At 46.8% G+C, this 12575-nt stretch overlaps 1 protein-coding gene across 1 annotated transcript; it reads left to right on the top strand.

Annotated features, from left to right (window-relative positions):
- The first annotated feature begins 114 nt into the window (after positions 1-114).
- LOC121673066 (doublesex and mab-3 related transcription factor 3) lies at positions 115-11137 on the top strand. The gene is made up of 2 exons (XM_042046107.1): positions 115-188; positions 7001-11137. The coding sequence occupies exon 2, from the start codon at positions 7003-7005 to the stop codon at positions 7963-7965; it is 963 nt and encodes a 320-aa protein (XP_041902041.1). The 5' UTR covers positions 115-188; positions 7001-7002; the 3' UTR covers positions 7966-11137.
- Positions 11138-12575: the final 1438 nt, after the last annotated feature.

Here is a 12575-nt window from a genome sequence, read left to right as displayed (position 1 = left end):
GAGCCTCCTCCCGGACTCCCTGCGCTCCCTCCCCGGGCCGCCGGGCACCGCCGAGCCCCCCACCCCGCCGCCGGGGCCGTCGCCGTGTGCCGCGCAGCCGCGGGCCCCCGCCGAGCTGGCCGCCGCCGCCGCCCTCCGCTGGGCCGCCGAGCCGCCTCCCGCGCTCCCGGGGCCGCTCCCCAAGGCAGGTGAGGCCGGGCCGGGCCGGGCCGGGCACCGCGGTACCGGGGCAGGAGGGAAGGGGAGGGCCGGGATCCCGGCGGTCGGGGCTCGGGGGATGGGGCCGGAACGAGTAAAGGCGAAGGCTTTCCCTTTCTCCCGACGGGCTCCGTGGAAAGGGAATGGACAGGAATTCCGTCGGGTTCACTTTATCGCTCTTAAAAAGCATGGAGCCGCACAGCGACCGGCCCGCTCCCCAGCCAGAATCGCTTCCACCGCGACTAGTGGAGGGGGCCGGCGAACGTCGCCGCTGCCAACCGTCTCCCCGACGTGCCGCTTCTGGGCCCGTTCCCCAGGCCGGCCGGGAACGGGCCGCATCCCGCGTGGATCACAGCCGCATGTCTTTCTGCCGCTCCCGGTCCTGCTCCCGGGCTGGAGTCGGTGCCCGGCTTCCCGCACCCCGGGCAACGGGCTGCGGGACGTCGTCCAAGACAAGACCTGCATAGAGAGCCTCGGACCAAAAGCGGCGCCAGGAGCCGGAAGGCTTCTGCGGAACTATGACGACCGGGGAAAGCCGGGTGGTGGCAGGGGATGAGCGGGACAACCCAGTCCTCCTGCACAGGCCTGTCCCCGGGGCAGCTTGCGACAGGTCGGGGGTGCTGAAACCACCGCCTGCAATGGGCTCCTTGTGAGTGCGACCTGTCGGTAATACACGTTTCTGAAGGCAAAACTAACCCTCCGGAACCGCTGTCGCGTTCCGTCCGTTGTCTGAGCGGGAGCTGACAGTCTTCCGCGATAGGGATACTCGGCAGGCAGGCCGCTGCCAGCCCATTGCGCTCCGCTGACAAGCTGTGACTAAATTTTACGCGGTACCCCGGGAGGGGAATGGCGAACCCTGGGCTCCCGCCGCGCGGGCCCGTGTGCGCTATGGAGCCAGTCCGGCCACGGGGGCGTCCGCCAGGGCCCCGGCATGGCGCTCTGCTCCTCCAGTACCGGAGCAGACGCACACCGGGTCCGAGGCGCGGCACGGCTGACTCCGGCAGTGTGGCGAGGATGCCGGTGGTTTGGGACCCGCTTTCCCTTTTCCGGCCCTTGGCACCGCCTGCCTGCCCTCCGGCAGCCCCGTCCCCCGCATCGCGGCCCGGTTCCGCTGGCCTCTCCCCAGGGCCGGGCATGGGGGTATTTGCCCAAATTTCCCACTAGTCGTAGCCTCCCGCCAGCGCGGATCATCTCCGCTCTCCGCAGCCGCGGCGGCGCTTGGCCGGGGCCGCCTCCCTGCGAGGAGGTGGCGGGGGATAAGGCCGAGGAGGTGGGGAGAGAAGGAGAAAAACCCGCCTTGCTTCTTCCAGAAAATGAAAGTTCCCATGCGCCAGCACGATATAAATCTGTCGGATAGGAACGATATTAACTTGCACGCTCAACTTTCCTTCACCCTGATATATGGACTTCCCGGTTTAAAAGATTACAGTAATCACGGGAGGAGAGTGTAAAATCGAATCTGATAGCAATAACTTTTGGGGAAGGTCAGGCTCAAGTGAAATGTTACCAAGCAACAGGCATTTTGTTTGCAAAATACAATCAAAGTGTATTGATGAGAAATTCTTCCTTGCCAGCCAGTCAGCACTTTCTGATAACAGCTTTACGGAGAGAAAAAACAAACAAACAAACAAACAAACAAAACATAACGGAGATCTGTATAAATCAAGGCCCTCGGCGCTGCCTCTGCCCCCGTTCCCGCCCGCGGTGAGGCCGGGCTAGGGGGACCGGGGCACCCCGGGACCATCGGGGAACCTTTCTAGTTACACAGAACTCACCCGCGTGGTCCCCGGTCCCTGATTGTCACCGACGATTTTTCCCCCAGTTTTTAATGAACATGAGGATGCATGAGAGCAAAGCAAAAAATATCTCCTTAGAGGTTCCTCCTGTCACCTGCCACCAGACGCTGTTTAACCACAAGACTTGTTTATTTCCAACTATCCTGCGTGCTCTGAGCGGCAGGGTTTTCTCTTTCCTCTCTCCCCATTAACTGTAAAAGTTGCCGTGAAAACAGGGGATGAACCTCCTGTCTACCCGGTTTCTAAAACACACACGCGACCCCTTCCTTCTCGAGGACGTTATTCTCGTGAAAAGTTTTTTCACTGCCGAAGGGATATTTCCCGATGTCTGGCAAAATCAGATCCGTTTGCTTTGATTCCTGCTACAATCAGCCATTTCGGTGGGACAGTTCCGAAGTTCTGTTCTAGAAACAACCCCTGTTGCATCTGCCTCTGCTAACCTGGAATGATTCCTCCTCCTGATACCATGCTCACGAACTTTCCTTGCCCACATGAGTGCATGTTGCATTTCCTTAGTAGTAGTTACCAAGACTTGTAAACAATATAATGCTATATTCGGTCGTCTGATATTTTCAGAGACAGCTTCTTAATGCAGCGCAGCTGTCTCTGTGTTAGTTTGAGAACAGTCATTAGTCTCCTACAGAGTATTTAGACCTTCGAATACAGGGAAGAAAGTCTAAAGTGAAAGTAATAAAAAAAACCAGAACCAAAAACAATACCAAAAGAAAACTCCAACAACCCAAATCAAACTAACAAACAGCTCACTCCTTCAGACAGACAGCAAAAGTAAAAAAAAATCAAACCCACCAGTCAAAAAATTCATCCAAAGCAAACATAAAAGGTCCCACCAAAAACGTAGCCTTAGCTTTTTGTGCAGTTATACTAGTTGTGGTATCAGTCTTTCCTAATAATACGACTAAGGAAAACAGCAGGTGCTTTTGAGATAAAAGAAAATCTCTGTTGCGAAAAGAGTTGTCCTAACAATCAAAGAACAAGGTGTTTTAACAGGGAGTCAGCGGTGGGAATATCGAAGAAGCAAATTTGGTTCCAAAATACTAGACCAACTTTTCCAGACAAGTTATTAACTTGAGGAGAATAACTTTTCCCCCTCACCTATTTTAATTTTATTTGGCCCCTTTGCAACACTTTACTCACGATTGTTAATGTATAAATAATCAAGAAGAACTGGGGTAAATATTGTGCCAAATTCGTATCAGCTTTATTTATTAATTTGTATTTTACTGTAAATGCATGTACAGTTCTCCCACTGTTCTGTTTCACGTGCATCTGTATTTGCATTGCATCTCTGTAGATCCGGGTCGGTGTCTCTGCATGCATATTATTTGGTGAATACTCCCCATCTTTTATATCAGTAGGAAAACAGTTTCCCTAGTTTTCCCAGGAATCACAAACTAGATACTTAAATGCAGACAATTTCAAATAGAAGGTGTTGGGAGAAAAAACCCCCCACCCAACACACGCACAATCACAGAAAAAAAACCAAACCAAAACAACCCTCCGCCCCCCCCCCCCACCAAAACAACCCACCCCCACAAACCGGCAAAACAACCCCCCCCAAAAAAAAAAAAAAAAAAAAAAAAAACCAAAAAAAAAAGGCAGCAAACCAACCAAACACCACCACCACTAAAAATACAGCAAAAAGCCGAAGCTCACACAGAACAAAATACAACACCCAAACACCCACAAACGTAAAATGTCTGAGGACGAGATTTCTTTCTTGAAGTCTAGAACATCCTCATGTGAAACTTACGAATTATGGGGAAAAAAAAAAAGCTTTGGTGAAGAGCAGGAGGTTGTAAGTTCTAAATACAAAATTGTTTTTGTACCTGAAAATACAAACATTTGCAATTAATACATGCATGCAATATGCCTACAATTCAGTGCCCACGTAGGGACATTTACAACGTATCTTCACAAATTTTTGTTTATTTGGCGATGTCTATTTTGTGCCAGTTTTAAACAAACGAAAATCCCGGTCGCGGCGGTTCCCATGGAGGGTTGGGGACAGTCCCCGGAGCACGCCTGGTTCTCCCGGAGCGCTCAGCGTAGCGGGCAAGGGGTGTTTCGATGGGGAGAAAGCAGTTAAAGCACAGCCTAACAGAGAGGGAAGCCCCGGCGCCGGCCAGGTGAGCTGCCGTGCGACAGGCTCGGGCCCCGGGCTGTGACACCGCGCACCGCCCCAGCCCGGGCATGGAGCCGCCTGACACCGGCAGCCAGAAATGCTCTCAAAAAAGGCAGAGGGAAAAATACAACAGCCTTCATGCTCAGTGGTAGCCAACAGAGGGTAATCCTCCATGTGTTAATAGCAGCGCTTCGATTTAAGTCACCAAAATCTCGTTTTCCGCGTCTGTTCCTGCAAGTCTAACAGCCCGGTGAGATATGTCGCTATGACCTGTGCTGTTCGAGGAGATTATCCCTGTGCAAAAGCTAAGAGCCGGCATCTGTACGGTCTCCTGATGATAAAGACGCAAAATTCAGTGGGACAAGTTCTCAGAATTGTAAGAAAATTTTTTAGGCAAGCCTCATAAGGATATTTTTAAGTGTACAGAAAACGAAGCAATTCTGAAATATCTTGAAAATAACATTTTGTAAGGATCAGGGAATATATTAGAGATATCTTACCTGATCTGGGAGTGTGTGTGTGTTTGTTTGTTTTTAATAAACACTTTTTTTTTCCTCCCCAATAGTACTTTTTCCCATAAAGATACACTGTAAACGTGAGCATGAGGTATTTCTGAAATATGTCCTCCTTGCATTCAGTCCATTTGGTAATATTGGTCACCACAGTGCAATCTATTTATGTGAAAATTAGGGCTATCATCTCCCTTAACAGCCTCTCTAACTCTGTCAAGACAGGGACAGGGTAGTTGGATGATCCTCAGACTGCCCGATAAGCCTTCAATACACAAATTGTCCATTCACCAAGATTTGTAATAAATGCATAGTGAAGGGATTAGAAGGGAAAGGTAGCGTGAGTCTCACGTTTTCTCAATAGTGGATGAGCTGTGCCAATGCCTTAACACCTCCTCAAAAGGAGGCACGTGCCAGTTTGCTATCGGCAGCAATTCCTGCATTCTACTTCGGCTGCTAAAGCAGGATTGATGCGCTGAGTGTGTGAGAAAAAGGAAACATACACAGCCTTGTCTGTAATATACAACATGCAGAGCTGCTGCTTCTCTGCACTAGACAGACAGCGTAATCAGTGTAAAAACCAGTTCCCCAAACAGGTTATCCTGCTAAAAGGAGTGAGGTCTTTGTAAGGGCGTCTGTATTCCTCAGCTACACACTTACCTTCCACAGCCCAAATTAGCAGCATCCCAATCTCTGTAAGATGGCCCATCATTTCTGCCAGGTGCATCCATCCCCATGAGGAAAACCTTCCTTTGCCATGCTCACACTGTCCTGTGCTCCGCCAGGATCTCCTCTTTGTAACTCCCATTGTGGCGAGCATAGTGTATTCTTGCTCAGCTCGGGCTTGCTCAGACCCTGACTTCTTTCTATCTGGTGGATAAATTGCTTTAACAGTATTTTTTCATGCTGATCTGGTAAACATTACACTTAGCCCACTAATGGATGAGGAGATGCCCTGCCTGTTCCTGTGGTGAGAGGAAGGCAGGAGATGGTGAGCACTGAGGCTCAGGTGCTTGCACACTTCTAACTGGTTCCATCTCAGCTGGGCAGGTGGGATCATCAGCACATTTCAGGAATCTTTGCTTGCTTCTTACAGCTACTTTATCTAGTTGGGGAGTTTGCCAGGGGCTTGGAAAACCAAGGAAAGAGTTGGATTGGTTTTTGCAGACAGTCCTTCCCATTTGTGTGTTCAAAAGCACTACCCTGTGCAGTTAAAGTAGACTCTGTCAGCTGCAGTTTGGAAAATGATCCTGTCCCCATGCATTGATGCTTTCCAAGAGTATCATCAATGCGCTCTTTGAGAAAAGCCAGCAGAACTGTGTTCTTGGGAAATAACCATGAACAATCACAAGCAAGTATATTGACCCCCTTTTGCAAAAGCAAGCATTCTTCCCTTCTTGCTGACAAGGGGTCTTATTTCAAAGGATCCCATACCCTGGTTAGGCATTACCAAAGAGTTTTGAGTGTCCATCTGGAGATGGCATGGTCAATGGACTTGTTTTCACCTCCATACTCAGCTCTCATCCTTCTTAGTTTAGCACACAGAAAGCAAGATACCTGGAACGATTGTTAAGAGAGCTTGTGGGGTCCCCATCACTGGAATTATTTAAAACTCAGCTGGAGCAGGGACACAAGCAACCTGCTCTTTGTCTAACGCTGCTCCTGCTTTGAAGAGGATGTTGGACCAAATGCCTTCCAGATGTCCTCTCCAAATCAGAATTTTCTAGAATATGTGCTTGAATGGGACAAGGCATCAGCCACACTTAAGGGTTTAGAGGAAAACCTGTGATCCTTGCTGTGGAAGGAACCAATTTCTATGGGAGGAACCAGTTTCTTCAGAGCCAGAACTGGGATGCATTTTTTTATTTGAAGACTTTTTAAACCTTCAGCCTGTACTTATAATGGAATGGTTCCACCAATGCTGTTGGAGCTGCAGAGGGAATTTTCATCTCCTAAGTGCCCTCTTCAGCTCACAATGAGATCGTACTAGTGAGGAATCACGATGTGAAAGTGCTGAAGTTCCTCTGAGAACTTGGTGGTGTGTTGCTGCCTTGTAACCAGTGAGAAAGGATGTATATAGCATTTTTGATGCAGCAGAAAAATGATTACAGCTTCTTTGCTTGCACATGAGAGAATGAGACAGAGTACGCCTAGATCAGGCCACATTATTCTTTTGCAGTTTTATTCTCATGAGATGTTGCAAAGATACCTTAATTTTGGAAAGATCTCTGAAAAAAAGCACTTTTTTCCCCTTAGAATCCTGGTCTGTTCACTTTAAGAAGACAGCATCCCCAAATCTCTGTAAAAGCTTTTGGCCTCAGTTTTCTGTTAACTTCTCTGACTTCTCTTTGCAGACATGAATGAGGAGCGGTTGGGTGATGCGAGTGGAGCAGACAGTACTGAGACCTACAGTGACAAAGACACAGACCAAAGGAGTTCCCCAGACATGACTAAAGCCAAAAGTTGTTTCAACCCTGAAAGCCCTGAAATTGTTTCAGTGGATGAGGTTGGTTTTGCAGTTCAGAAAAATGGTGGGAGCACAGAGAACCGTCCAGATAGCCCCAAGTACCACCCAGAGCAGAACCACCTCCTGATAGAAGGTCCTTCTGGGACAGTTTCCCTACCATTCAGTTTGAAAGCAAACAGACCTCCACTTGAAGTCTTGAAAAAGATCTTCCCTAACCAAAAGCCAACTGTTCTAGATTTGATCCTGAAGGGGTGTGGCGGTGATCTGGTGAGTGCTGTAGAGGTTCTCCTGTCTAGTCGGTCTTCAGTGGCCAGCGGAGAGAGAACTTCTGCAGAATCTGATAGTCTTGTTTTGCCTTCCAACGGGCATATTTTTGAACACACACTGAGTTCCTATCCTATTTCGTCTTCCAAGTGGTCTGTGGGCTCGGCATTTAGGGTTCCTGACACGCTGAGGTTCTCTGCTGATTCCAGTAATGTTGTGCCAAATCCTCTGGCTGTACCTTTGCAGCACCCTTTCCCTCAGCCACCACGCTACCCGCTGATGCTGAGGAACACTTTGGCAAGAAACCAGTCCAGCCCATTCCTGCCCAATGACGTCACCCTGTGGAACACCATGACGCTGCAGCAGCAGTACCAGTTGCGGTCCCAGTATGTCAGTCCTTTCTCTAGCAACTCAGCCAGTGTTTTCCGAACCTCACCTGTCCTTCCTTCCCGCTCGTCAGAAGATCCTAGGATCTCGATTCCTGATGATGGATGTCCTATTGTGTCTAAGCAACCAATTTACACAGAGGATGATTATGAGGAAAGGTCTGATTCTTCAGACTCAAGAATACTCAACACATCTTCTTAGACCGACATTTGACATGTGACAGCTAAGCGATGCTCACAGTGCAGCTGAACTCCTGGCCCCTAAGAGGAGGGACACATACTCTACAAAACTCTTGCAATTGTATTAAAAAGTGACTTTGCTTGGTATTGTACTATAGCAATAAAGACGTAACTTATTTAATTTCTTGCACTTCACTGGATAATGCCAAATAGCAATACTCTGGCTTTAGTGCTGAGTGTGTGTTACAAAGGAAGACTTTATGGCTACCACTTATGGGACTCTAGAAGACTCATAATGGAAATAGAAGCCCAAGGTCTACTTTGTTCCTTAACTCAGAAAAATGGGGATGTTAAACTAGAATACTTGAATGCTGTTTTATAATTGAGAACTCCTCAGGACATAAGAAATCAAGCAAACGTAGTTCAATTGCAAATGGACTAAAACAAGGACCTTATAATCTTATGCCAGTGATCATCCTTGCAATGAAAGAAAAGGCAGAAGAAAGAAATACACACATGCAACTAACATCAGCTGCTTCTGTGCTGTTTGAGCTTGGACACTTTTCAGAGAAATATTATTAAGAGTTATTCTTTTCCCATGGCTAGGTCGAAATGTGTAATGTCAGTGTAAAACCAATTACAGCTGTGAATTGCATGAAGTGTATCGTGAAATGAACACCAGATTAAGCATTGTCAGGTTAATGTAGCATGCTAAGGATTCTAGAAAAATAAACTAAGATGATGATCTTGGTTTATGTCATTTATACTGGGCAAATAACATTCTGAAGATAGAGAGCTGATTAGTTCTCAGCCAGGGTTAAAACGTCCAGCTCCAGCAGCTGCAGTCAGAGGAAACCTCTTTTTCCAAGTCTGAGTTTTGCTTCCCTGCCTTGTAACTTGCAACTGAGATTAGGCAAAAGTTGTCATCAGGGAAGCTGAGGTCTCTTGCATTTGTACTGCAGACATTTCCAAACTCAGCTGAGTAAAGCAGAGCTTGCTACAATCACAGAAAGCAGAAAACAAAAGGCTCTCCAAATACTTCAGAAGCGTCTTTTTTTCCTATACTGTAGAAGTAGTACAAAAAGGAAATAGGATGTAATAGCGGGCATTTCTTTAAAATAGTGTTTAGCCAAATGGCAGCTTCCCTAAATCTAGAAAAGTAATGGTTTGAAAAATTTATTGCATGATTGCATGCATTGATTACACTGCATATCTTATGTGTGTCTGAGTAACATTAGGAATTGCTTCTGATGAGGAATGCCACTAAGTTTAATGTCCACTTAGAAGTTTGTTAAGCTTTTAGTGTCTTTTTTTCAACTGTTCACAAGTGACTGCATATGCTTGAAAATTGACTTTTACAAAACACACCTCTGAGTGCAGATGAAATGACTCTCTGGTCTTTCAGGTGTAGGGATTAGTCCCACACCTCAAAAAAAAAAAAAAAAAGGTGAGGCCACCCTGAAGCTGGACTCTGAAGCAGATGGGCTTTAAAACTGTTGTATAAATGTATCAGGCATGTTATCTGGTGTCACTGTTGATACGAATGCCTGTGTTCTCATTTGGCATTTCATGTTCTGTACGTCTTGTGCACACAGTAAATCTCTCATTTTATAAAGGTACTGCATACGCACAAAAAGGAGAATAAGATAATGACTTTATTTTCCTTAGGGGATAAATTAACTGAAAGATACTTTATCTTGCATAACTTTCCAACCTGTTCAAAAAAGCATTTTATTGGTTATGCTACAGAGCAAAGACATAAAAGCAGGGGAAGGGAGGAAAAAATATTCCCTTATGGAAGTGTAAATCTGAAAGCATCCGGAGCTTTCCTGAATGCACAGTTTCAGTTGTGTACTGACAGATTTGCCTGCATTCACATGGCACTTACAAACAAATTCCTCTTACAGCCACTCCAGAGAAAAAAGGAATATGCAAAATAGATCTCGTGAACAGAAAGGCAGGAGGTAGTGAAACACTGTGCTCCAACACCGTAGAGAAATTGTCAAAGGCTAGGTAAGAGCAGATAGGCCCAGGAGCTCCAGTTCTGAGCAGATTTCCTTCCTGCAGAAATCGTAGGCATCACTGTACATTGAATGAAATCTCAGTGGAGTTTTTTTGTTTGTTTTGCTTGTTTTTTTGTGTATTTGTTTTGCTACAGATGTTGAATCATCTTCAGCAGAAGGACCAAACTGTGGTACCTGCAAGAGCTCATGCCCTCTGTGGTCTGTGGGTTTTCAGAGAAGTGAATTTTGGCATCTTGCAATTGGGACACGTCTTTCAAAGAAAGGTGGCCCTTGGCTTACATGGAATTAACTATTATCACACTTGTGGTGAAAAATGCAGATTTGACGGTATGATTTTTAAAATTCTATCTCTTTTGACAAGCAGTTTTCCGAAAAAGGAAACAAATTAAAATGATCCTTGTCTGTGGTGTTATAAAATAACTTTTGACTCAATTGACAAATACTTTTTTCCTTAAATAAAGCAAATGTATCCCTGTTCAAAACAAGAAATGCAAATTTTAATGTTGGACAGTAATTTTTGTTCGAACACACAATATTTTAGGTATACAGGAGATTTTTTCTTTTTTTTTTCAAAAATATGTACTGGCCTGCAATGATATCTTTGAGAAATTGCTTTGTTCATCCAGTTGTATTGTCCAGGCTGGCACTACAGGCAGATAAAATTTTTAAGGATCTCTTGGCATGTTGGCAGGAATCTTTTTCTGCCGACAACAATGTTGGGACCTGTTCCTCAGACCTCTGCTGTGCTGGTGGGTGCTGCCCACGCAATTCCACCATCCCAGCAAGGGCAGCCGCGGGGAGAGGGAACCCCTTTTCTGCTGGAGCCCCATCAAGTCCGGGCCGGCAGCGGCCACCCCAGAGCTGGCGGTCCTCCCCATGGCTCCGGCTGTGCTTTCCCCGAGGTCGGTGACAGCCGTGTCACCGCAGCTGGCGGCAGCGGGACTGGTCCGGAGCCCGCGGAGCGCCCGTGGCGGTGCAGCTTCCCGGGATTCCCACGGCTCCGGGAGCCGGGAGAAGGTCGGCCGGTACACCACCTAGAACTTGCGTTTCCTGGCTCCATCTTGTGGCAAACAGGGGCATCTCCGCCTCGGAGCAAGTGCTTCACGTTGAGGGAGAGAGGACATTGGGTTGAAGCTGGAAGCATTGAGGCTCAGAAGCTCCCCGAGGCCCCCCCCCCCAAAAAAAAAAAAAAAAAAAGTATCAAGAAGGATGCCTTGAGCCTGGTGAAGTCTCTGTTGGCTCTCAGAATCCAACGCGTTGTTGGGGTTTTTTTGAGGTCTTTTTTGAGTGCTAGTGTGGCTGTGTCTTTCTTGGAGCAAGAGACATTCAGCCCTGTGCCCTCTGCACAGCTCCCGCTCCTGACTGAGCAGCCACTCAGGAGCCTCTTTGGGGTGCCCCAAGACTGTTTTTTCTCCTGACAGAGAGGTGATTTCATGGTCAGCTCTCTAGCCAATGTCACAGGAAGCTCTCTCTGGTCATGGCTCTGCTTGTCCAGGTCTCAGGCCCACCAGACACCAGTGCAGTGGGCTCTGCAGAGGCTGGCTGCTGCCCCAGAGGCACATTGCCAAACCCCTGCTAGCTGACCTCTAGCTGTGACAAGGTGGTTAAGGCCAACAATGATGTAACATTTATAGTTTCTCCCTCAAAGGAATGCCATGGAGAGCTCTAATGCGATGCTCATGTTCTCTGGTATCTCTCATACCTGTAGATAAGGGAATAGTCAGACGGACAGCAGGGATAAGCACAGCACAATGGGGGTGTCCTGCGCCAAACAATCCCTTGCCTTGTCCTTGCTGGTGTTGTGCTGCTTTCCTGGGGGTCCCTGACTTGTCCTCATTATGGGTCTGAAGGGCCACCTCTGCAACATTTGTTGTATGCTTGGTGAACAGGCTCACCTGACATTTGTGCTGACAACTTTGAAAAATGACTTTGATTCTCTCAGTATACTGTTTCAGTGATTCATTCTTTATGTGCATTTATTCAGCAGACTGAGTGGGGAAATAAGATTGATGCTAAATTTATATGTTAATTTTAATATTGAAGCTATCCTGTATTTGAAGAATAAGATCAATTCTTCAATTTCATTTCTTACGTGATATTGCATATTGTCATTACTGGAAAATAAAATTATTTCTGAATGCATACTATCTAAACTTCAATTTTAGTGGACACTTAACTTTGACGCATCATTCTTCTCTCTTCCGTATAAAAACTAACTTAATACAGTATTTAACATTCTTGCACTAGTCTGCCACTGGAAGATGACAAAGACAAGCCTCTTTACCCTAAAGGATGTTTTGTTAATGTGCTCCCTGCAGCATTTCTGCACTGTCACAGATTCCATGCATGACTCTGTGTTGCATACATGCTACAACAGGAATCTTGGTTGATGGTTGTGTCCCTCACTAGGGATTAATTTCATTAATTTCCACATTAACAGCAGTGCTTGAGAGCCACAGCCACAGCTATTCACTAAGCATGCCTGTAGACAGGCCGAAACCTGATCTTAAGTGGAGAATCCAACCCTTAGATCATTATCAGGAAGCAAATCATGTGGAGGATGGATACAGAGAATCACATGTACAGAAAGATTTGGCCTCTACAGAGG

This window comes from Corvus kubaryi, unplaced genomic scaffold (assembly GCF_017639235.1).
Source record: "Corvus kubaryi isolate FWS band 111438036 unplaced genomic scaffold, C.kubaryi_AGA036_p1.0 65153, whole genome shotgun sequence".
Taxonomy (NCBI): Eukaryota; Metazoa; Chordata; class Aves; order Passeriformes; family Corvidae; genus Corvus; species Corvus kubaryi.
Note: the sequence above shows the minus strand (reverse complement) of the source record. Positions and strands in the feature narration are given on the sequence as shown.